General features: G+C 37.2%; 1 protein-coding gene across 3 annotated transcripts; it reads right to left on the minus strand.

Annotated features, from left to right (window-relative positions):
- Positions 1 to 279: 279 nt before the first annotated feature.
- mia3 (MIA SH3 domain ER export factor 3) lies at positions 280 to 24,954 on the minus strand. 3 transcript variants are annotated; one of them, XM_088625555.1, is made up of 28 exons: positions 24,728 to 24,954; positions 22,772 to 22,905; positions 20,917 to 21,003; positions 17,624 to 20,498; positions 16,053 to 16,364; positions 15,572 to 15,717; positions 12,771 to 12,902; positions 12,221 to 12,242; positions 12,024 to 12,112; positions 11,824 to 11,901; positions 11,185 to 11,295; positions 10,528 to 10,599; positions 9,913 to 10,017; positions 9,599 to 9,721; positions 9,371 to 9,482; positions 9,064 to 9,119; positions 8,667 to 8,757; positions 8,409 to 8,547; positions 7,717 to 7,879; positions 6,911 to 6,946; positions 6,758 to 6,825; positions 6,234 to 6,334; positions 5,163 to 5,273; positions 4,882 to 4,974; positions 4,732 to 4,784; positions 3,147 to 3,209; positions 1,945 to 2,236; positions 280 to 1,139 (listed from the first exon to the last, which is right to left on the minus strand). In XM_088625555.1, the coding sequence occupies exons 1-28, from the start codon at positions 24,846 to 24,848 to the stop codon at positions 790 to 792; spliced, it is 6,135 nt and encodes a 2,044-aa protein (XP_088481681.1). In that variant the 5' UTR covers positions 24,849 to 24,954; the 3' UTR covers positions 280 to 789. The 3 variants fall into 3 exon arrangements, with proteins under 3 accessions (XP_088481681.1, XP_088481680.1, XP_088481682.1); XM_088625554.1 differs by having other exon boundaries at positions 3,147 to 3,212; XM_088625556.1 differs by lacking the exon at positions 3,147 to 3,209 and having other exon boundaries at positions 24,728 to 24,950.
- Positions 24,955 to 26,412: the final 1,458 nt, after the last annotated feature.

Below are 26,412 nucleotides of genomic sequence, written 5' to 3' on the forward strand. Positions count from 1 at the left end.
CACACTAACAACAATCTAATGCAACAGTTTCAGAAGATTATTTCTCCAATTTGCAGTTTTAAATGTATTTGTGATTTCCATGCCAGTCGACATTTTTAGTCATACATACTGGCTCTGATATCTTGTGTTATTATTGCCTCTTGGTATGTGAAACAAAGTATAAACTGCTTAGGGGTAGAAAATGTACAAGATGCACAGGTGTTGTCAAATAATGTCAAAACTCTTTCCTCAGTGCAATTTTAACCCAAATTTGTGTAATCAAAAACAATACAACAAGTGTAGTTTTTATTAACTTTATTAATAAATCTAAGAATATAGTAAAATAAGTTATACATCTGACCTTTTTGTACACAACTTACCTTTACATCCTTTAATAAAGCAAAAGCTTTAGGTGGATGCAAGGTGTATGCAATGTGAACTTGTGGAACTCAAGAGCTAAAACTGAATACTTGGACTTTTGTTTATAATTAAACAAGTATTTCCACAGGAAACTTCAAATAAAACTCTGCATTGTTCAAAAGCGTTTAAGAACACCACTGATCTAAAAAAAAATGAAGAGACTGAAAAGGGTAATATTGCACAATATGTTTCTTCACGTTGGCAGGCCTCCCTCAGTTTTCTTATTGAAATGATTTTATTTAATCCCAGACATCATATGACAAGACACTGGTTTTCTAATTATTTATTTTTTTAACCAACCAAATTCTTACTGTGAGGGAAGCAGCAGGATTAAAAAAAGTCCAATTTATGCAGGTGAATATAGTATCACCCCAGGCTAGCGCGTGCTGTTTATGGTTCGTTCTGCAATGTTGAGGACGTGTCTCTGGGAGCAGCCTGCTGTGCAGGCCCTCCTGGGCCAGGGTAGTCTCTGGGTGCCATATTGGGCACAGGGGGAGGCCCAGCAGGAAAGTCTCGGGGCCCCAAGTGGGCAGGAGGAGGGGGCCCTGGATAGTCTCTAACTCCAGGTGGTGGAATGCCTCCAGGAGGAAGGTTTTTGGCAGGAAAGGGATAGTCCCTGTGGCCATGAGGCAGTGGTGGAGCTGAATGGTGGTCCCTAAATCCAGCGGGAAGGTCTCTGGGCCCAAAAGGAGGAGGCGGTCCGGGAGGGTAGTCTCTGTGAGGCGGTACTGGACCACGGACTGCAGGAAAACAAGGAATTACATTTATTGCAAAATTCATATTTCATTCTATATCATTAATATGCAGAGTCACTGATTCTATTACATTCCACTACAGACTTTGTACTGGTTGTGTTACTATAAGGATACAATGCAATAAGGACATTTCTTTGACATTCACAATTTTGAGAAATGGAATAGATAGATACTTTATTGATCCCCTGAGGGAAACTGCAGTGCAACAGCAGCTTAACACAGACAACACAGCCACAGTGTAACAAATGATACAATAATAATAATAATAATAATACTACAATATAATCAGTACAGTGAGAAGTGCACTAAAAAAAGTGTTACTCAGTCCAGAACACACAAAGAACAAACTAGAACAGAACAGTACACAAAAGTCATATTGCACAATAGGAATATAAATATAGATGTAAATATAAATGTATTGCACAGGTCCCTGGCATATATTGCACAAAAACAGTTGAATGGTCACCTAAACATAAGGTACTGGTATAAATTTAAACTTGCTTCTCTAAAATTACCCCCTTACAGAAGTACTAATACTCACTCCCACATATGCAGAAATGAAGCTCAGATGCATGCACAGGACTGTTCTATCAAGGCAAAAGGTGAGCACCAGGCTACCATACAGTGGATATGAAACCAGAGCTTCCTGAAATGGCACTCTTCAGAATAAGGATAGTCTGTTATGGCATGATGAGCTTCAATTTGACAGCTGAGTCCAGAGAATAATGTCACAACAGTGGAAAGATACAAACACTACTGTACTCTTTGCCTGAAGTTAAGGGTATCTTACCATTAGGAGGTGGAACTGCTCCATAAGGCCTTGGGCCATAGGGTCCCTTGGATGGATGTGGCGGTCCATATCGCGGGCCTGGTGCCAGGGGAGGTACAGCGGAGGGCATTGGGGGGTGTCCATTCAGGGGTCCCAACAGTGGAGGAGGGGTAGGACCATTGAGGGAAGGAGGGAATGGCCCAGCCACTAATGGAGGAGCAAACCCTTTAGCAGGAGGTGTAGCACCAGAAGCTGGTGAATTCATAATTGGGGTTCCTGGAAATGATGGGGGACCTTGGGATTTTGAGTTCATCTAGAAGAGAAAACTTGTTGTCATTAATGTGAGCTGCAAACAATGCACTAAAATACACTTCTTCTACCTGGTCATTGTTGGTGATGGCAGAAAATCGTACAACCAGCTTTACAGATCAAGTCAGGAAACAGGTTGCTAGACCCAAAAGACGTGACACTCAAATGCCTTCAACTGTTTACAAAGCACATTCAATCAGGCAACATAGCCACCGTATGTTAGATAGCAAGTTGTTAACCGTTAAGATATTTTGCATTTGCTATATGGGGAGTGATTATCTCAATTTTTGATATCCTTTATTCCAGATGCACATGCAATTTCTAAAAATTATTTAACATGTTTACAACTCAAAAACACAAATTCATTCACTGATTAGAAAGATAACTTCTTATGACTTGTGGTATCATATCAGTTAGCAACACCAAACATTGACGTGTTGGCCCCAGTTCATTAACCATAATTCTTAAAAGCATCTGTCCCATATATAAGAATGTGGTTTGAAAAACCCAATCGACCATTTTTACAAAGTTTTAAACTCTTAGGATTTTAGTCTACTTCAAAGAGTAAAACATTTGTGCCTCTTGATGTATTCCACTTTCTGAAATATCAAGAAAAGTTAAATTAACTCAACTCTTAAAAATGGTAGTGAAAAACTTTCACATGACAAAACTTAACATTGCGAAATTGTTCATTTTTTTCCCTTGAGATAAGGCAGAGAAAGATGGAAAGACATCTTGATAGCTGACAGCGAGAAGTATTGGTTTTGTGAAACTGGTCCCCGTTCTTGAGGAGTTGTTCGGTCACCCAGAAGCATGTTGGTTACCCTCCTATTGCAAAATCCCACCATAAGCAGCAAGCAGCATGCAGACCTGCACATCCAGGGAATAAGCCCAGTCCTGCACTCTATACTTACAGCCTCTAAGACCTCGGGAATAGGGAGGGAAGAGGAAAGGGCTTGAGTCTCTACAGGAGGATTCTGCTTTAGTGCAGAGTTCAAAAAGGGAAAAAGGTTACAAACAAGATGAGACCATACGGTCGGTCAACTTTGTTTGGTTGCTAATATCCAGCTGATTCCAAGGATATCACCTGGATGTTTTTTTCCTATATTTCATTACTCACACAACCCTTTGTGTAAAAAAAAAAATGCTTTCTGTTTGTTCATTTGAAATGCATTTCCACATATTTTTCACTTGCATCCTCTGGTTTGTGTTTCAGTGTGGATTTTATAGAAATCCGTTAAGTTGACAGTGGATTGTCCATGCCTTTGAGAATTTTCAATGCTTGAATCAGTTTCTCTCAAACTCTTCCAGTTTATCACAACTGGTTGCTCTTCTCTGGACTGATGCCAGAATTGTTTTGCAACACGATGACCAAAATTCTATTCAGTATTCTAAATGAGTTCTTACAAGTGCATTGCACAATTGTAACGTAACATCCCTTGATTTACATTCTAAACTTTTCACTATATACTTTGACTTTTATTTTCTTCCCCGATAAAACAACAAGTAGTTGACAGAAACTGAAAGAAGCTGGGTTGGGAAGAGTTAAACATAATCTGCTAATGTAAATGTACTAGTTAGATAAATGATGAAATACACTTCATCACTCCTAAACTGATTTTAAAGGATTTTGAGGACCTCTCATTCAAAATAGGTCACCATGATTTAATAATAATAATAATAATAATAATAATAATAATACTAATACTAATACTAATAATAATAATAATAATAATTGCTTAAACTTATATAGCACTTTTCTGGACACTCCACTCAAAGCGCTTTACAGGTAATGGGGACTCCCCTCCACCACCACCAATGTGCAGCATCCACCCGGATGATGCGACAGCAGCCATAGTGCGCCAGAACGCTCACCACACATCAGCTATTGGTGGGGAGGAGAACAGAGTAATGAAGCCAATTCATAGACGGGGATTATTAGGAGGCCATGATTGATAAGGGCCAATGAGAATTTTGGCCAGGACACCGGGGTTACACCCCTACTCTTTACGAGAAACGCCCTGGGATTTTTAATGACCACAGAGAGTCAGGACCTCGGTTTTACATCTCATCCAAAGGACGGCGCCTGTTTACAGTATAGTGTCCCCATCACTATACTGGGGCATTAGGACCCACATAGACCGCAGGGTGAGCGCCCCCTGCTGGCCCCACTAACACTGCTTCCAGCAGCAACCTTAGTTTTTCCCAGGAGATCTCCCATCCAGGTACTGACCAGGCTCACATCTGCTTAGCTTCAGTGGGCTGCCAGTTGTGAGTTGCAGGGTGATATTTAACAAATCAGAATGCTCCTATAGCTGCATTACTCAACCTTTGCATTGTTTTCAATTTGAAAAACTAACATTTGTCAGTTCTAGAGAGCGCTGTTAAAAGAGTGGATAGTTAAACATTTATGCTTTTGAACACAACCAAGGACTTTGCAGATTCTTATTAATAACAGACTAGAATCTCTTCTCTTAAATTAAAAATTCATTGACTTACCGATCCATCCAAAACACTAGGAGACGAAGTTCTCGGTGCACTAACTGCAGCATCTAGAACAATCAGTATAACCATGAAGTTAGAAGTTCTTAGACATACTCTAAAATGTAAATACTGGTGTGAGAACAGGCTCTAGGTAAAAAAGTGTACCGGGTCGTGAAGGAGGGGGGTGTCCAAGGTCTGAAAATCGTCCTAATGTTTCTGAAGGTGGTCTTCTTGGGCCAAGCTGGCTATCAACTGGTCCTAGGCAAAGAAATAAAATCCCATTAGATACACATATCAAATAAACTGTTAAAAATACAATTACCTGCAAGTCAATCCATTTCTAAATGAATGTAAAACCATGGAACAAGCTATATGTTCAATCTAGAGAGGCAAGGGGGTACCCTTCACATATTTCACCAGCCAAGCTTGGCTGGGCTGTGACTTACCAAAGGGCTCTCTTCGCCCCAGAGGAGCAGAGGGCGGGCGTCCTGGACCTTCAAACATCGGAGGAGGTGATGGGGCACCTCCACTCACAGGGGAAGGACCAAAAGAATCTCCTGTTTTAAGAAAAATACATTACTTGAAACATCACAAATGACACGACAAACATCGAAGGAACTGCAAGATCAGGGAAACTTATTTTGGCAATTTTAACTTGTTTCATAAAATGCACAGAAAAAAGTTCAGTCTTTTTGTCTAATTTCCCAAGATCACTTTGGGTAAACCAGCACTAGCTTGTTTTAATTCAGGTGGGTAGCTGCATTGGCAAACAACATTTCGGTCGTGGAGCCTTCTTTAGGTTGCTTACAGCTGAAGAAGGCTCCACGGCCAAAACTTTGCGTTTTCTTTCTTCTTTTTTTCAGCATGGAATAAACCTAGCTTGTTTTAAGCTGACTCAGAAGGCTGGTTTTCCCATAAACAGTGCTAGTCGTAGTGGGAACACTTCCCATGTCAGAAAAGGGTGAATTTAGCCCGATTGCAAACCTAACCTGCGTGTATTTGAAGACTGCGAGGTCTCTAAAGGTCTATCAAAAAGCAAACAGAACATGCAGACTCGACAAAGACAGGAACCTAAATCCATAATCAAATCCAGCGCTCTGCAGCTTACATGTAAGGTTACGGAAAGAATTAGAACTAAATGTAAACTAGATTATTATATATATGGAAATCACATGTTAGAAAACAGTCAACATAGATTTAGAAAAATTAGGTTTGGCCTATTAAACCTGTTAAGAGCTTGATCAAGCAACAACAGTAATGGACACTTACAGAACATAAAACATAATAGTGTATTTAGATTTTCAGAAGGTTGACAACAACTCAGGTGTGCTAATTATACCAAATTAGAGGGGTTCGCAAATACTGTAGAAGCAGCAAATGAAATAAAACAAATTACAGACCAGACAGACTTTTGTCCTAGCCAGGTCAGCTAATGTCAATGCTTGCCGGGATCTTCTCTGACCAATAATTTCTCTTTAGCAGAAAAACCGTAACACTCTAAACCGTAACAAGCTTACCTTTCCGAAATGGTGGCAACTGCCTGTCTGGACGGCCAGGTGTTGGTTTGATAAGAGATGGTCTCTGTAGTTCAGCCAGCTTCTCATTAACTTCAATAAGCCTGGAAAATTATTTTCAATATATATATTTTTTCCCTCAAACCAGAAAGAAAATGAAAATAATCCCCCACTTCCAACTTCTCTCACCCCTCACAAGGGCAGTACAGCACACCCTCCTTCTGACGCATACCAGGAATCAATATTGACAATGAATTTTCATATGAAGTTAACCTTTAGATGATTTCCAGACTCCTTGAATGCACAGAGGCAAACTAATGCAATGGCTGTATGGCTGATTGTTAAATGTACCTGACAAAATTGCCATCTCCAAGCAATCTATAAGAAAGGTATTCCCACATAAGTATAGCATTAGAAAGTCACACCTCAAGAAGAGTGAGATAATTCAGCAAAGTTTTGTTTTTAGAAGCAAGATTCACCTGCCTATCAATATCCCCAAAGCGAATGAAACTGCAGGTTCAACTTACTTCTGCCTCAGGTTTGCAGTCTCTCTCTTCTCTTCCACTAGAGCTCTTTCAGCCGATCGTGCATTCAGCTGTTTGAAATGAAGAAAAGGTAAAAGGATCAGTACATAATATGTATTTCTCTAGATGTTTCATTAAAAACGTTATGCCACTTACCCAATTTTCATGTGCTTTCTTTTCATGAGATGCAATCTAGGAAAGTTTAAAAGAAATTGGTTAGCTAAAGCTCTCCATGATAAAAATTTAACTAGCTAAACTTTGGATCACATTTTTAAAGTTTTCTTTGACAAGACTGACAATTGGTATTCATGTCATCCTCACAATTTTTATAAGTCTCCAAATGTATGCGAGATTAGTTTCATGAAGGAGGTAGGCACCGATGTTTTGTATATGATATTCTTGTAGGGTCTCATTCAAAGCACAGGTCATGTTCGCAGCTATAGAAACTCAGCCTTTTTAACCACAGCTAAATTAACAATGTAGTTGGTCTTATTATTTTTATTGCTCTCAACAGACAATCAAATAGTAAAAATTAAACAGCACTGTGCTGTGAAGACTAACTTGAAAAATCCAAGTGCTGTGAAGAAACAATAGAATCCATACTGTGGAAATGTTATTGAGACAAAACTCAGCTCAAGCTGCAATGTACACTATGATTGCTTTATTCCCCCCGCCATTTTGCAGCATCTAAAATCTGCCATAATTGATAGAAATTTGTACTTTCTAGTGCACATTTATTTTAAGTATCACAAATAGCAGACTAAGGATTTTAAATGAAAGAGAGGCCTCCTTGATGGCTAACATAAAGCACTAAAATGTGTGTAGTTTCCAACTATAGAAAAACAAATTAGTTTATCAAATGATTTTTACCATATAATAAGAGTTTTAATGTTTCTGTTTGCAAAAATAAAGGAGGAATGCTTTCCTCCATGTTCTGAAAGAGGTTTGTATATATTTCACACCTGATTTTTGTAGGAGCGTTCTGTTTTTTGCAGCTCTTCCTCGATCTCCTGTATCCTCTGCTTACAGGTCTTTAACTCCTCCTCAGCCTGCAGAGCCTTCCCATCCACCTCCGAGAGCTTCTGCTCCTTCTCCCTTCGCTCAAACTCCTCCTGCGTCAGTTTCCTGCAGCACAAGGCCCAACACCAGGGTTAAAGGCCTGCAAAGGCCTGTACTCTTTTCACCTTCTCAGAAAGGTTATCAACTGCACAGCCCTTATGTCTCATAAGATCTTTCCAATAAGAAGTGCACTCATATTTATGCCGCACTTTAGGTTATTTTCATTGTAATGCTTTTTTGTGGAAGCTATTAGCAAGATTTCTTATTAGTGTTCTGTCGATGAAATATGAAGATGAATCAGAAAAGTTTTCTAAAGAAAAATGACTTGGAATTTAATGTATTTATTGCAGAATGATATTTAGTTTTTACTGTTAAAAGTTAATAAGTAGTATATTATACCATATGACCAAATGCAAGTTCAGTCTTAAGGATTTTAAATGATAAAGAATCAAAGCAATCATTTTTAAAAAGTCAGAACTACTATTAGTAACAAAACAAGTTAATATCAAACTTGGTTCAGACATTGTTCCCATTCTGCACAGAGCAGGTTTACACACATTACAACCCTTTCACTAGTGTGTTCCGTGACACTCACTGCTGAAGGGCATTCTCCTTCTGCTGGTACATCTCATTCATTATCTCAAGTTTTTGCTGAATTGTCTTGAACTGTGATTCCAGGTGGCACTTCTCACTGAGCATGGTAGCCTGATCGTGCTCCAGTTTCTTTATCTGTTCTGCAGAACAAATGCAGTTGTTAGTAAAATAGTGATTAAAAAATATCTTTTAAGGAAATTGTTCAAGATTTGGAAAAAGTTTGAATTTAACTTTAAACACACTAAGCAAAAAATGGTACCTTCTAGTTCATGCCTCTCTTTCTCCTCAGCTAAGAGTTTTGTGAAGTAATGGTCTCTCTCTTCTTGTACTATGGTAAGAGTTGTCTTCACCTGTATATAAAGAAAAATAAGAACGAACTATTCCTGCATTTCACTAACATTTTGAAATATATGACCATATATTTTAATACACTATGTGACTTTTTAGGGGAAAATACACAGGCATTTCTTATTATAGGGCCATGTTTACATTATCTTCATAAGACATAACACAGCTAATGTATTTTTCTTAAAACACTGCTCCAAGGAGAGTCCACAAAGAATAAATTACACTAAAGACATTAAAAGACATCACACAAAACCACTCTTTAAGACCTACAGTAGAAAATGCAGTTAAGAAATATCAACCAGAATTACCCGTGAAACATCCATCATCTGTTTTATTCGGTTCTTTATTGTGTCATTCTTCTGGTCTGAAAGCATCAATGGGAAAAAGGTTTTAGAGACTGACTGTTTATGATTCAACAGACAGAAATGGGAACCTGTTTTAGTATCATGAAGCACATTTAAAGATAGACTGAGCTCAGAAGAGTTCTGCTTTTTCCTCCAGAGAGCATTAATTACAAAGGCAAAACACATCTAAAAAAAATCAAACCAATTAAATGTAATACAGAAAGTATGATCTACTATTCTAGCACTTTATATTTCAAACAAAAACGCTTACCCAGAGCTTCTCCATTGGCTAATATCATAGCATCTCCCTTCTGCAAGTCTGCACTCTCATACTTGGCATCAGCCTCAAGCTGCTGCAGCTCAGCAATGCAGTTAGACAAAACCTGGACATGGAAAGCAGGGATCTTATATCAATCTTATCTCTTCTCTCTTTTCAATCCTGCCTCACAGTATTCCATTTAACTTCTGGCAAGTAATTAGTTACAGGTTAATGACCTACCTCAATTTCGTTTTCTTTGTGCACAACAGTATCTTCCAGTTCCTTCTGAGACTTCTGAAAAACTTTAATTTGCTCGCTTAGTTCTCTGTGTTTTTCTTCCCAGTCTTTAGCATCTTTCAGTAGCTATAAGACACACACAAAAGAGCTCCATCAAAATTATTGTAGGACAAAATTTAATGCATTTCATTTAAATTTCTAGATACAGAAGAATATTCCCATTGTTTATTTGGTTTCTTGCATTAAAGTTATCAAGGATCTTATCCAGCCATTTCTAACTAAATTACTGAAACCAAAGCAGTGCAGCAGTTTCTTACAGCTTTTTTCTTGGATTTCAATATGTTGTTTTCCTTCTCAAAAGACTGCAGTTCAGCCTTCAGAGCTTCCTCCCTTAATTTTGCCTCTTCAACAAGGGCTTGCACCTATGGAATATAATGAGTGCACAATTATATTTCAAAATAATTTCAAACAAATTACACTGAAATGAGACATTCTCTCCAAATGCAATTAAGACCAAATGAAAAGTATATATTTAAATTTGAACTTCCACATAGCACATTATTGTGTAAATCTTATCAAAGGCTAATTAAAAAACTGTGTTTTGTGCACTATAACTATTTCATCGACTTTCTTAATATTATTCACCCGCTACTTTTGTACATTGAGTGAAATAATTTTTTTATATTTATTGGACCTATTCAAAATGGTATCCTTCCTTCAGTCCAGAGTCCAGAGCTCCAGTAAGAAAAATCTAATAGTATGTAGTCACAGGATAAAAAACAAATTGTAAGCGACATCAAGAATTAGAAAATTATTATTTAATATGCCTCAAAGTAATAACTTAATATTTTAAATAAATTAACAACCATGAATACTGTAAAGTGAGAAACAGAGCAAGAGTTATGAATAAGAGGTCAAAGTGCAAAACATACCTTTGACAATTCAGTTCTGTTGGATTTAATTATACTTTGAAACTTGTCAACAGATTTCTGTGTTTCTGTAATCTGTTGAAAAAAATATTTTTCTTTCAAAATGATCATATCAACGTTTAAGTTCTATGTCCTTATGTTACATTAAAACAAGGATTATTTTATCCAAGAGCTGCACATTGTAAACATTTTTATGACCTTCAGAACAAGAACATGAGCAGCTTAAATTGTTGATTTTTAACAGGTTCACATAAACGTGAAACTTACTTAAATTTCAAAAATATGTAAAAGGTAGATTGAGAAAACAAAGAGTGCAAAAGAGTGATCTCGCACTTATATTTCTGTGTACAGTTTAAACACTGCATTCTGTGCATTAGCTACAAAATGAACTGATATTAGATACTCTGTTGTCCACTACTGTGCAAATTTGTCTTTGGCTTCTCCCATAGAAGTACAAAACAAGACTCAAATAAAATCACATGAAGTACATGAAATCACAACAACAGTATGGGACACATAAATAAACGGATAAATACATAGGTAGCACCCTTTAAAGTTTATACCTTTAAAGTTGACAGTATTGGGGTAGCAAGCAAGGTACTTAAAGCTGTCTTATTTGTTCTGACTAAGAAAGCACACCCTTAAGCCAGAAGAACTTACAATTTCTTCTTGCTGACGATTCTTTTTCCTTTCTTCCTCTACAGACCTATTCAAAGTTTTGACCTTCTCCTTCATGAGTTCATTTGCTCGCTGCAATTCCTTAAATGTGTCCTTTTTAAAACAACATACAATTAAAAAAAAAGTTATAAACCGTACTGTGAGCAACTGTATAACACCACTGGAACTGAAGTCCAAAAGTGCTGAAAACCAATGTTGGAGCTGCTGAATCCCATGCATTATAAACAGATTTCATTTTAAAAGTCATGTAGATAACAGCTGTAGAAAAAAAACAACTAACTGGCACAACACGGCAATATAACCAACTTCCTTTGTCAACAGCTCCATCATCTTCTAAAAATCTGAAGAGTTGCACTTTATCTGTTTCTGAATAAAAAAAAGTCTAAATATCTTCTTGTAAAAGGGACGCTTCACAGCTTTTTAAGAAGCACAACAAACAGGATGTCAGAAAGCTACTGCTGTGACAGATAAGAAAAATCTTAACTCATGATGGCATATTTCACCTGAGATCCATTTATCCGGGAACACACGGCTATTGTTATCGGAAAAGGGACATTAAAAAATTGTTGACAAATTAAAATACTTAAATCCACACATGAACATGTTTCCATGTAATCTCACCTGGAGGTCTTTATTCTCACGTTTAGCAGATGATTTTGATTTTTCTGACACTTTTAATTGCTGTTCACGCTCTTCAATCTGAAAGGGCCACCATAAAACAAGAGGAGAGACACAATAAAACATCATTAGGCTTTGGGTAAACCTAAGCAACAATAATTATACACGTCATGTTGTATTGTACTATGCAAAGTGTCACTTACCAGCTTATTCAGTTCCGATATTTTGGAAAGAGCTTCAGATTTTTCATCAATTAGTTGTTTTATTTTTTCCACAAGTTGCTTTTCAGTCACTGAAAATTGAAGATTGCACATTTTGAAAGAACTACTTAATTTAAAAAATGGAAACACACATTGGTATTATCACTATAACCCCATGCAGTAAGAGTAGTAATACTTACGGAGATACGTTCTACTCTTGACCTAGAAGGAAAAGGAAAAAAAAAACATTATTGTAGCAATATAAAATGAGAGATACGTTTCTTCTGCATCAATCTTTTACCATCTTAAAATCAAATCATATTTATACCTTTAAAACTAAAATTCTTAATGCAGCACGTCACATTTTATTTTCTTGAGGGCCATAAATGGCATCACACAGCCCATAAATAAATGCCAGTCTCTCTTCATGTTCCATACTTCAATGTGAAGAGCCAATCTTAAGTGGCTGCTGTAGGACAGCTTCAACCACATATACACATAATACATGATACAGTCCTGTGGGAATCCTGGGAGCCTCACAGAGTTGCAGAGTCACTTTTACCCGAGTCAGTCTCATCACTCTTCAGGCCTGTTTAGTTCTGCCACTGGGAATGACCAGTTATATGGCCGTGCAGGTCACCTTGTAGCACAGACTGGGTGTCAACCTAAATCTTCTTATTAAGCTTATTCCACAATGCAAACAAAGCATTGCATCACGTAGAAGTTTGCAACTGCAGGCCTCTAACTTACCGCGAGCAGTGTCCGCCAGAAGAAAATCAGAAATGAGAGGAGTCCCACCATAGCCGTTGCTATCACTGGTTGCCACGGCAGCCCATAGAAAGTGGGACCTGGCTGCCATTCCTCAGGCAGGGTACCAACCAGCTGAAAAATATTGACGTCCTGGTTACCCCCTCAACTAGCTGGTACAAAATACAACATGCATAATTAAAAAGTCTCGCTAATACTTTTGGTGATCAGTAGGCTTTCTTTACTCTCTTCACAACCAAAAAATCTGAGATACTAGGACAGTAGGAAGAAAAAAAAGTTCAACACACATCCTAGTGTTCAGACCACACAGTTATCAAAGCAGGTAAGATTCTTTTAATAATGTTCTTGAACTGGAAATAAACAGCAATGAAACATCTGCTTTTAGATGAAAAATACATATAACGAGGCACAAGAGAACACTTAGAGACTTCTCCTTCGCTGCTTTTTTTGTACTACAGAAACTGTCAATGACAACAAAACATACAATGTACCAAAAACACATTCAAAAAGTGCGAGTTAACCGCTATGGAAGATTAAAAATGGGAATGCTAAAACACGATTCAGAGGGATGCTTTTGAGAAGACGGGAGTGCCACACTAGATTGCTACTGCGGGTTATCTTATCTTATCTCTAGGAATGTGCGTTCACATATGCATAGGGAATTGCAATTAAGAGTATTATTCTCTTGTGCTGCACAGTGAGGGCAATGTTCAAGAAGATTTATGGAGCTTAGAAGTTGATTGTAGTGCTACCAGCTTAGAGGCACACAAAATCTACATGCAGGGAAGCAACATGTGGAGCATTTCAGCAGTGCTTGGCAGACAGCCCCACTATGCAGGTGGTGAGTGTCACGTTGCCTAGCCTGTACAATCTTGGCCAAAGGATATCATCTTAGCACTTCTGACCCCTCGGTCACTCCAGTTTAAACTAAACCTGTGTCAATGCATTTAGCCAATATCAAAACTAGGACCACTTAAATCTCTGAGCTATAACAATATTTCAGGATTCCATAATCTAAAAAGTAAACCTTACATCTTAAATGCAGAGCTATTTAAGACTGTGGAATTCAGTATTTTGTCTAGGTATCTTAAGTACAAAACATTCCTGATAGCTAAATCAGTGGGATTTCTCTGAATAGCGCAATGGACATTTCAAAGCTTTGAGACTCTCTAAGAAAGCGAACAAAATCCAAAATTTAATTTCTTGCACAAACCAATCTGAATGGCATTTTAGTTCCCTGAAAATGCCTGCCAGATATTATCCCTCCTCTAGACTACTGACATTACAGAACCTTACATCCTTGTACACAACCATCCACTGAACTTTCACATACAAAGCCTCCTATCACACACACACTCCCCCAAGCGTCAAAGACAGCAAGACGGCCGTTCTGCTACGTAGCCAGTGAACTGAGGCATGAGAGACTTTTAGTCCCAACAACAGCAAGCTAAGCAATTGATCATTTTACCTAAGTCAACCAAACGCACAAATATTTTAAGCATCGCCACAACTTTTCACTGTATAAGAAATAAAAGCATGTGCTTTTTTTCCTGTTACTGTTCACACTTCACAGCGCTGGGCTAGAGAAAATGAAAGTAGATTACAACACTAAACCGGTCTTTATTACAAGCAGGGAAGCAATCCATAAAGATGTCTTTAAAAGGGTCCGTATAACTTATACTATAAGGTGAGAAAACCCATTAAAGTAACTGCACTCTTACAAAATCATTAAGTAATTTAAAAACTATAGGTAACGTTTCAATATGGCACTAAAATACTACAAAATGTAGTTATTTGCTCAAAGACTAAGAAAGAACATTTTAAGTAAATCGCACACTTACATCGGTAACCGCTTTTGTAAGCAAGACATGAAAAACTGTTCCTTGTTCAATTTCTGCAGCAGGTGAAGCGTCGTCGTTTTTCGCAGCCATAATGATCACAGCAATAGCAAGTCTTTTCCGTTAGTGATTTCAGCAGCTCAATATAATAACAGGAGCCTTGTGACTGAATATAGTAGTAATTCAAACTTACAGCCTCTTCATCTGGTACAAATTCTGCATTAATCACGTCGCCGATGAACATATAGATAACACTTTAGGCCTCTTGACACGAGAGTAATAACGCAAAAAAACGAAATAACAAGACTGCAGAATGAAATGCTATCTACACATCAGAGGCAGAAAATAAACACCATGATGCCGTCAACCGACGTGAGTGAATGCAAGTTAGGGAAGCCTGAAAAGCAGGCAAAACGCAGCCCAATATCTCCTGGCTTCTCAGCCCGGTGCCTCGAGCGGCTGAACTTCACTCTCTGGAACACGTCAACAGTCCCTGAACCCCGCTGACCCGCTACGTCACAGCCAGTATTGAACAGCCAGGCTCAGGTTACAGCGACGCTCGCCGGCCAACAAATGTTTGTTTTTTCGAACACAAACACCTTCATTTCTGTATTCACTTTTTTTTTTTGCTCTTAATGTGAAACAAAATAAAATGTAACTATATCCCTGGGATATACAGCTAATGGGAATACCAAGCATGAGACGTTTAATTCAATAATTTAAATGAAACATCACCTGGTTATCTTTTGTATCCAGCAGATTATACACTTTACTGACTATGCAACTACACCCAAAAGTTAAACAGATGACTGTAAGACCGGTAGTTATGTCTACATTTTCAAATATACATAGAGTTAATATCCTGGACGTTTATATATTACATATGCTTTTTCAATATTTAAGGAAAAGAATGTGTTATATTTGAAGGTAATTTAATGTACTTACAATTTCAGTATATGTTCCCAAATATTCCCTGGCCAAAGTGAAAAAGTTCCCAATTTCAGCAATGCTTGGCAATGACAGAACACTTTGTGACTCAACTTCTTTTTCATCCTCAGAGTAATCAGGTGTTTTAGGCGATTCCAAAAAACCTTTAAATGAGGGCAAAAAAAGCATTTAACTGAAAATTTAAAAATATTTAAATCATGACAAAAAAATAAAATGTTGTATCAAAAAAGTCAGATCTTACAAAAATAAACATGTACCTATTCACATAAAGACAGGAATTATTCCAAAATAATCTCCATTTTAAATGTAAGGCTGTCAAATCAACATGTATTGTTAACAAAAATATAAGGTATAATTTAGTGTTCATCAATGAAAGCTGAACAAATACACAAATACCATATTTTCTTGTGGCTGATACAAGCTTTAAAAGATATGCTTTTATGCTGAATTACTGCATGGTTTAGTAAAAAAAAAATACCTGAAGAGGGATGCTTCACATCAATACCTAAGCCAATATCCAAAGTATTTTCCAGAGTAGTTGGAGGGCCTTTTTGAATTTCTTCAACATCTTCCATGAAATGGCTGTCCTTGTTTCTGTTGAAGTGACCTCCATCTTCTTCAACTCCAATATCCGACCTGGTCTTTGAGTGTCTCCTCTCTGACAAAGGCCTCTCATTATCTTCTTGCTGGTTCAGTGGCTTCTCTTGCAATTCAATCTCATCCCTAGTGCTGGTGTGGTTCTTTGTCAACATGTCAATTTCTGCAAGAACATCTGAAACATCCAGTTTTTCTGTGAATTTTAAAAAAGGAAAATCAGTTTGTCTCTTTCAGTTCCACATGTTAACAAATTGCTTTCTTTGAACACTTGCTCAACTTAACATATGCTTAACGATAATACAGGTTTACAGGAACACAAGAAACTTTACATTCTCAGACCACAAAAATCCAGTCTTGCTCTTGTGTTGCACTTTAAACAAGCACACTTAAAACACTTAAAAATTGGTTTTGCGTAAACAGTGTGATGTGACTAGAGTGTTTTTAAGACCTTACACTGAATGTCACTGTAATCTTAGTCACCTGACAGAACTAGTAATTTGCATTTGATCCATGCTTGCACATTCTGCAGAAGTCACAGACAGATTTAGAGTTACTTGAGAGGTGTTTTCTATGTATAAAAAAACTCAGTGAATAACCCGTGGAGATTAGTAGTGTATTAGGCAAATTATATTTTAAAAAGCATTATTTGCATTTGCAAACAAATATCTTGAGGACTAGAATGTCCTGTAGGGCTACTATACACATTTTTACAAATTATAGTTAAATATATTTAGCATTTAAGTCCTGAAATTTCTTAAAGGGATAGCTCTCAACAAAGTATTAAACATTGTTACTTGTAAGGATCTACTTGATGATTCAATTGTTTCCAAAAATGTACATTCTCAACTGCAATTCTAAATGATAGGTAGATGTAAGCCCAAGCCTGTGATTTCAGATTTGAAACACACATGCTGTTTATGAAGACCAAACTGCAATGTAAATAGTCATGCTGGACTTTAGTATTCAGAAACCTAAAATCACTTTGCACCGCAAACTACATTGGCCACATATTGCTTTTTTTTTGTCATATTGTTTCCAGTTGATCTGTTTATCTGCAATTTCTTTAGCATCACAGTAGAAAAAGAAAACACAATCTTATTAAGCATGATAACAATTTTACAGTTCTAGGATTCTGGAGGTTAGTGTACAATAAACTAATTTTCCAAATTAAGATTTAATTTACCCGCCTAAAGACAAAATATAAGTAAATATGCAACATTAAATAGCAGCTTTCAACTTCACAACTTTTGCTTCATATTATTAAGTCACTAGATCTCATGCAAAGAATACTGTATAGAACAGACTTCTATACAATAGAATTAAAACTGTATCAATCTTTGTGTTACTTAATGTATCTAATTCCTCACACAAATACTCAAAACTAATTCTTAAATTTTAATATAAAAACAGAGGTTGGAAGGGACAGACACCTAACAACCTTTAACCTTTTACCTTTTTGCGCCTCAGAGGCAGGGTCTTTGGAAAGACTATTCCTTGACATCAGTGGAGTACTATCACTCACTGTTGAATACTTCTGTCGAAGCTGGAAAGCTAGCTCTTGGAAATCATCCAAAACAGCAGCTTCTTCATCAAGCATATTTCCATCCATTTGAATGAACTCTGCATTCTTCAGTTCCCGAGCATCCAACATCCTCTCAATTTCATCCAGGATTCTGGTCTCTGAAGACTCCAAGGTGCTGTCTAAAGCTTTTTCAATATCCTCTATGGTCTCAAATGTCTGCCTGGCCTTCTTCAGCTCCTGATCCAAGTCATTGAACATGGCCTCCACTCGAAGAATATGCTGAGGACTCAAGAATTTGCTAATGCGCTCCATGCGTTTCTCATCAAAGTAACCTTTAAGAAGAGTAATCTCTGTAATACTGTCACCATGTTCTTTCTCCTCACTCAACTTTAGAGTTTTCTTTTCCTGTTGGCCTAAGTTGTCATTGTCATTTACCGTAAGATGTTCAGGTGAAGGTGCATGTTTTTCTTCTGTATTTGTAGATTCTTCATCTTCTTCAATGGGCCTTCTCCCTGGTGTGGCAACACTTGTCTCTCTGACATCAGTATGTTCTAGCTCTTCAGTTACGCTTTTCTGTTCTGTGCTCACATCTGTATTGTTTGCTGCTTCAGTTTCGTTGTTTGCGAGATGAGTTTTACTTAATGGCTGGGGCTCTCCAAAAGCCTTATCACTGGAATAATTTTGAGTTTCCTTAGTGCCCTCTTCTATAATAACATTTTTGTCTTCATCAGGCAAAGTATCTAATTCTTCTTCATCAGCATCTGTAGGTAAATTCTCAGTTTTTGTAGATGAAGAAAACATGGCATTTTCATCTTCAAGCAATTCTTCCACATTTTCTTCATCTCCATCTTCAAAATCATCTGCCTTGCTGGAGAACAGATCTCCATGTTCAACATCTTTCTCCAATGTATCTTTCAATACAGGTAACTCCTCAATAACTTTAACTGTTTGTTCAGTGTTTACCACATCTGAATCCAGTTTCAGTTCAGGCTCTTCTTCTAACCCTCTGACATTTTTAACTTCTTCTGTATTGTTCACTGATATTCTTGAATCAATGCCTTCATCTGTCTGATTGCCTCCTACAATTTCAGTTAATTCATCATGTGACTGTTCTTCTGGAACAATAGTCTTTTCAGAGATGGCTTCTTGAAGTGTTCCATTTTCTTCTCCTTCCATGCTTTGATTGTTTCTGAGTGAATGCATATTTGATGAAACTGTATCAGAGTTTTTATTTCCTTCTGAACTCTGGACTTTTATATCTTCTTGTTGTTTTGGAGCCTGGGTAGCTTCTTTGTTCATAAACTCTTCAGATGGCAAGTCATTCATTGTTTCATCACTAATCTTTTCAACATGTAGCCCACTCTCCTGACCAATTGGCACATCTTGTACTTCAGACACCAGAGTGGCTTTTAGGTTGTCAAGTTGTCTGCCTGGGGTTTCTGGCATATTTTCATATTCAAGTTTTCTTTCTTGATCTGACTCAAAAGGCAATTTAGATGCATGGCCATTTTGATTAACCGCCAAATCAAGTTCCTGATTTAATTTATAGTTATCGTCAGAGCCTTCTCTTTCTTTTGTTTTCTGTACGGACAAATATTCATCAGTAACCTTATCATCTGGAATTTCTTGAATAATTTCATCACTAACAGTTTCCTTTGCTGATGAATGAGGCAATTCTCCATGGTCCACCTGTACATCTGAGCCTAAAAGGGGTATTGTATCACTTTTTGGATCCTCATTACCCTCTGCCACATCTAATTCAAAATCATCTTTCTCATCTTCATCCTCTAAACTGGTTACCTGATTTGTACTATCAGCAACACTTACAATGGCAAAGACAGTACCCCCCAATGATGTCCACGTGCTTTTATCTTCTTTCATTTCTTCTTTTGTTGGATCTTCTCTCAGTACCTCTCCCAGCTCACCATGAGTCATTTCCTCTGCTTTATAGCCAAGTCTGTCTTCTGATTTAGAAGAATCTGAAACGCCTTCCTGCTCAGAAGTGTCTTCGACATTGTCTTCAGAGTACGATAATAAAGGAGTTACTTCTGAAGCCTCACTTGGCTCATCCTGCTCTGTACCTAAGAGTTCCTCTTCACTCTCAAAATCATCATAAAATGGGGTTACTTTCTGGGTATTTTCATCATCTGTGGTAACAGCATCAAAGGTTGACCCAATGGTAGTTTTCAAATTAGAAGCTGGTTGGACTTCCGAGACATCAATTTTATCATTTTTTTCAGGCACATCATCTTTGGCTAGAAGCTTGTCTTCACCCAGAGAAGGGCTTTTATCTTTGGTTGTGTTGTCCTCTGCTGTGGCTTCATGTGAAGCCACCATGTTCTCATCTTGATCTAAGTCATCCTTCATCATTTCAGCTGTGGTTTCAGTATCACTGTCACCTTCCAGAGTATGTATGTCCTGAATCTGATTTTGTTTTTCAGACATCAGCTGAGAGGTTTCTTTCGATCTTACATCAACAAGTTCTCTTTCTTCACCCTCTTCCTCTTTGTTACTCTTTTTGTCCAAAACATCACTACCGCCATTATCGTGCAGCAGATGTATTTCATCATCAGTTGTTTTTTCAGTGTCATCACTTTCCTCGGGAGATATTTGTGACGGCACATCATCTTCCTGCTTATCTACCTGGTTCTGAGCATTGCTACCCTGGTTCACTTTTTCTGCTGCTGCCGTTTCTTGACCTGAAGTGTCATTTTCAGTCAATAATACAGAGGAACCCAAGAGCTGATCAACATCATAACTGTCAAATGTGTCAAGCTGGCCATCAAAGCATACAAAGTCTGTTTCCTGAAAACAAAACAGAAAAAAGTAAGGAGGCCTTTATTTAGAAAAAATGTATAATACATTTTTTTTTCATTTTGTATTTATATGTAAAAGACTTTTAGCTTAGTAGAATGTACACAGCATACCTGACTGAATCATAAAATGAAGCATGGAGAATTTTTCTTCAAATCTACATAAAATACATCTATATTTAAAACAGATAATTTTGGCTGACAAGAAGGTACACTTTTATTACTGACAGGTTAAATGTAAAATTGTAAATAGACTATCATGCAAAAGCTGCAGAAAACTGTTTAACTGCATAAAGAAGTTCTTTATACAGCTGCAACATCATGCTACAATATTCTCTGAGAGACTAGGAATTAAAGTTAACACGCAAAGACAAGCAATTAAGTGTAATAATAAAGGAGAATTTACTCACCTCTGAGGGAATCTCTAGCTCTTTCACACTATATATGTGATTTATTTCAAGTAAGTCCTTGGGGAAATAGCCAAATCTGCTACCCACCTACAGATAAAAATAAAATCAGGTAAATATTCAGGATAAATAGGCAACACATTAACAAAGTATGCACTGGTTTCCTCTTACATGCTAGTAGGTTAGTTGGCTTCTAGGAAAACTCTCCCTGGTGTGTGTGTGTGTTTGGATAAAGTGATTAGAAAATGGATACATGAATTAACAAAGTTTATCACAGATCAACTCCCTGCAACACATGCCACTGAGCCTACAAAACACTTGAGACAAACACATCTAAAATGTTATGCACGCTTTTTGTATACTAAAGCCAACAACACATTCTTGCTGGATTTTAACACAATCCATGGCTCTCTAGGGAAATGGGGAACACTTTTACAAAGAAAGCAATATCCCTTTAAAATAAGTGCCTGAATATGAATGCTAACCACCGCAGTTAATACATAATAGAATGAGAACCCCATCACCAAAAGAGAAATATTTTTTAAAAATATAAATTTCTTAAGTGTCACAGTCTCTTCAGTGTGTGCTTATGTTTAACTATTGTCTGTTCTATCTAATCAGATTCTAATATTGGTGTCTTGCACTGTACTTTATAAAATTTGACTTTACATTGAGAAAAATGCTGCTATTAAAGGCCCTCCTGCTATACAGTGTCAACAAAAAGCAATGTTTATTGTTAACTTGTATATATTCCCCAAAGACATTCCCCTTCTAATTAGTGTGAATCATTTTGTGTTTATGCAAACAGGGAATATTTCAAACCTTTCCAGAGTTGGATAGCTACAGTATGTGAGGGGGTGAACATATCTGCATTCAATTGCTAAAGGATGACTCAAATTGATTAACTTAAATCAATCAAATCTTAAATCAAATCCGGGCGGAGCATTGGCTGTATGTGGATAAGGATCTGCGCCTGTGGCTGGAAGGTTGCCGGTTCAAATCCTGCAGCCGGCAGAGGAATCCTACTCCGTTGGGCCCCTGAGCAGGCCCCACTGCTCCTGGGGCGCTGTACAATGGCTGACCCTGCGCTCTGATCCCAAGCTTCTCTGCCTGTCTGTGTGTCTGTGTCTCATGGAGAGCAAGCTGGGGTATGCGAAAAGATGAATTGCTAATGACGAAATTGTACAGGGCTAATAAAGTGAGGTTATGTTTGTTATGTTGTTGTTATAAATTTAAGTTCAGAATTAAAAACCATCAAGTAAAGTCTATCCATCATGCATTTATAATTTTGGTCTCTGCATTTAACAAAAGATATTGCACTGAAATCTGTCCAAAGAAGAAAAACTGCATTTGTCCAAAGACTATGTAAAGCTGTATATTTAGGATTAATTTACTTTGTTTCGTATATTATATTTCTGTTCTAAATCATTGTCACAAAAAAATTCCCTCATAACACGGACATGTCCAAAACATGAAATAAACCTTAAAATGTGTGCAATGTGTCTCCGCTGTTTTTTGGCTGAAAATGCATATGCTAATAAGAATGACTTACGTTTACAGGAGTAAGTGGAAAAAATTAGAATATTTTGTGACTTTGTCAAGTACTGTACACTTTCAGAACAACTTAATGAAATTATGTTTTTGTTACAAAGTTACTTTAAACTTTCACATTTAAGCAATGCTATTTGTAATGGATGTTCATTATTTATCCAGATAATTGTCATTTATTGCCGATGTACCAGTGAATTAACAAAGAGGATTCATCCCACGCTGGAGCACAGTTCTATAATGTGCACACAGAAATTTGAGAGTTAAATATTAAGAGAATAAAATATGTATGTAAAAAGCAGTTACTCACACTTCCTGCCCACAAATCGTTCCTCTTTCCTGAGAGCTTATAGTATACGTATATGGTCTCTCCCTTTTTGAAAGTCAAAAACCGACAGTCTGGGCCATAGAAATCCTGTGCTGCTTTCCCCCTACACATTAACACTGGAAAAAGAGGAAAGTGATGTTATTTTAGTTTTACTCCACAGAGGAGGCTACACATGGAGCTTAACATATCAATCTCTTTGCTCCAGTTTTGTTAACACTATTGTTTTGCAGGACTACAATTATCCATACAAGAAACAACTCCCACAAAACAGTTAGGACCTTGTGTAAGAGCCCACATACATGTACTGTAGCACTTAAAGGGACATTTTCTTAAGATAAAACATTAAAAACTATACAGGGGAAACCGTTGTATACAAAAAAGTAATCTGATGTGCGAGGCATAGAAGTAATATCAAAGGCATTCTCTCCATTACAATTAAATATATGTACGGAAAAGTGTTTAACACATGGATTCCTGTCTTATCATTCATAACACAGGAGACACTCGATTAAGTGTAATTTGAGCTGGTGGGACAACTCTTCCAGTGATAAGAACAGGAAGCCATAAATGAATTTTACAGTAGTTAAAAGTGAAATCAGGAAAACAGAGAGCTATAGTCAACAAATATGTAACAAGGAATACACAATGCAGTCTGAAAAAAGTGAATCTTTGACTAGGTACTGTATAACTGTACATAAGCAAAAAAAAAACCTTAAGAGGCCTAAATCATATAACAAGATTAACTTAATGCTCCTGTTTGTATATGTTGAATCTACTAGCCTGAGGCTTCAAGAATTAATGGCAATAATTTGCAAAACCAAAACAGAATCAGATTTTCAGCAAGTACTCTCACAATTAAGTGTACATTTCTGTCTTACCACACCATGTTCAAAGCCTGTCAACTGCTTTTATATGAGAAATAGAGAAAATAACATCATGCATTGATAAAATACCTCTGCAATGTTGTGCACAGATTAAGAACTAGTGCTATTCTCTGCCTATATTTACTGTAACATGGCAGCAATTACTTTGACAAATACTGTCGTGATTATGTCAATTTGGCGACTAAGGAACGTGACTATCCTTAGAACTTTCTATCTATAGATTAAGTGTGGATTGTGCCAAAAGGACTGCAGGAAACATGAGAAAAAGCAGCAAAAATATTAACCATTCAATTTCGTCACATTCCAGTCTATCCTCGTTTAACACTGCCCTTTTGGTAACAACGGTATCTGGTCATTCTGAATGTTTACCTCGAACAATGGAAATTGCGTCAGAGTATCCTGCTCGGTGAAAGTGATAGGTTTGGAAACGGTGCCAGTCATTTTAAAATTATTGACCATATTTTGTTTATTTCTATAGGGCTTTTTGATGCTGACAACAGAAATACAATAATAAACCAAAACATTGCATCGTTAGTAATATCACTATACCACAAACCAATGCGTTAAAACCACAAAACAGTATTTTCTACCCAGAAGTCAAAATCTGAGCTCAGGACATGTACGTTACTACTGGAGCATACAGCAATTCCCCCTCATCATAATAAACACCAAGAGCGCCTTTAACAAGAATTAATAACCTTTCTAACAAAATTGCACTGAACCGTGCTTAAGTTACAATTTTCCAATAGGCTGTACGAAAAATATATGCATACATAATTCAGCGGGTATCATTAAGATGCTTCCCAAACTTAAAATTGCAGAGAATGTTATCACAAGCCACCGGTGATTCACCTGACAAATACGTATCACAAAAAATATATTTATATTCAACTTGCACTAGGGCAGTGTGTGTTGGGTCTCTCTGAGAGCTTTCCGTCTGAAGTGCCAACAGGTCAAAGCAGATACCGGCTGGCCAGGGCATCATTTTTTTCTAGCAACGCATCGACACAATCCTGTCGTATGAAAGCGAAAAGAAAAAAATGGCAAAACTTACTGCTACATTCGTTGTCGTTACATCGCTTTAAGTCCGAAAACCTTTTATCTACTGCCTTTTCGGATCCCGTTACAATAAAAAGTATCACTAGGAGGTACAAATCCACAACGACAGCAGCCATGCTGGCAAGCTACTGCTAGTCGACTGCCTGAGCATGAGCAGAACCGGCCGACACGTCAGCAGATCCGCAGGTCTCTGAGAATTGGGGATGCAGGATGTACGAGGAGGATGTGGGAAAAGGATCGGAGTCAAGTTACTAAAACTAAACCCATGAGGAGTTTTATTTAAAGAGCCATGAGCTTATTTTCTCCGTGTCTTTAACAGAATTTTGATTATAAAAACGCAAGGTGTTGCCTTTTTCTCTAGAGATAAATTTAATAGTAACTAGAAAGAACAGTTCTTCGGGAAAGCTAAACAGATCTGCAGTGTTTTTTAACTACCAAAATGAAAAGGGAGCTCCCCTCCGCCCTGTAATCGGCCATTTCTAGAGAGAAGTTTCTAGTTATCTGCGTCACAATCCTACCCCAAGCGCAGTCTGGAGAAGTTGGGGAGTTATGCTGTTGTATTCTCTCAGACATACATAAATTATGATTAAGAACACAAAGTGTTTAAATACAATTTTAAAAGATGTAGCATAAAATAATTCCTAGCTAAACGTTTATATATCTTAATGTAGGGTGAAACTGCGTACCGACGAGGGAGTTATACACCTTATGTCTAAATTATCCACATTCTAGTATAAATTGTATATTTTGATGCAAATCCTTGTGATTGTTTTTCTGTTGAGGTTTAGGAATTTCTATGGATTACCACGCTTGTGGAAGCAAAAATATAATGTTTACAACACAATAGAGGTGACTTAACAGTCAAAATAGGCCATTTCTACGTATGTGAGGAACATCTCTGAGGCTGTCTGAGGACATATCTGAGAACATGTCTGAGGCTGTATTTTTCTATTTCTCGTGATTTTGTCAAGGAAATCAAGCAAAGATTTATTTCTCGCTGTATATCCCTCTTGAATGCAGTATTTGAAAAGACTAATGGGGAATTAGTCCAAAAAAACCCTGACAGATATCCCACTGTAAACAAGAAAAAAAAACAACATTTTAAATTGTTCATAGGTTTTTTCATGTTAAACTAACACTTTCTAGAATTAAACATGAACAAGATGATATATATATATACATGTGTTCTGTGAGACTGGAAAGGAAACACGTTTGTTATTTGTTGTTTTGGTTAGATTTGCAAAAATGTATCATGAAGCATTTATCGTTAGGCACCTTCTATTTGCTGATCAGCCTTTAATACAATGCAGTCACATATTATGGTTGAAACGCTTATTTCACCTTTCAAATTAAATCCTAGTTTTCTGACTAAGAGTACACAAAATGTATTTATTAATGTGTTGGTATCTGACTCCGTTTGTACTTCTACTAATTCACCACAAGGGTGCGTTCTTTCTCCCCCCTTTTCATTTTATATACTGATGACTGTCAGAGCAACTATGAAAATCATTGTATCAGGTTTGCTGTTTCTCTTCTTTCAGAGCCTGGACAAACACATGGACCCATTCTGGATGAATTTGTCAACTGGTGTGATCCTTCTTACCTTGAGATAATTGTGTCAAAAACAAAATAATTGTTGATCTAAAAAACAAACAAACAAAGCACTGTCATTCCCACAAC

Source organism: Lepisosteus platostomus, chromosome 3, assembly GCF_059453375.1.
Source record: "Lepisosteus platostomus isolate fLepPlt1 chromosome 3, fLepPlt1.hap1, whole genome shotgun sequence".
NCBI classification, from domain to species: Eukaryota; Metazoa; Chordata; class Actinopteri; order Semionotiformes; family Lepisosteidae; genus Lepisosteus; species Lepisosteus platostomus.

Excerpts from the sequence above, each read along its gene's own strand:
- mia3 (XM_088625554.1), bottom strand. The coding sequence starts at position 24,848 with ATGGCTGCTGTCGTTGTGGATTTGTACCTCCTAGTGATACTTTTTATT. Across the intron at positions 16,365-17,623 it reads TGCCTCTGAGGCGCAAAAAG|AAAAACTGGATGTTTCAGAT; the intron begins GTAAAAGGTTAA and ends TAAAATTCACAG. Across the intron at positions 1,140-1,944 it reads AGCAGTTCCACCTCCTAATG|TCCGTGGTCCAGTACCGCCT; the intron begins GTAAGATACCCT and ends GTTTTCCTGCAG.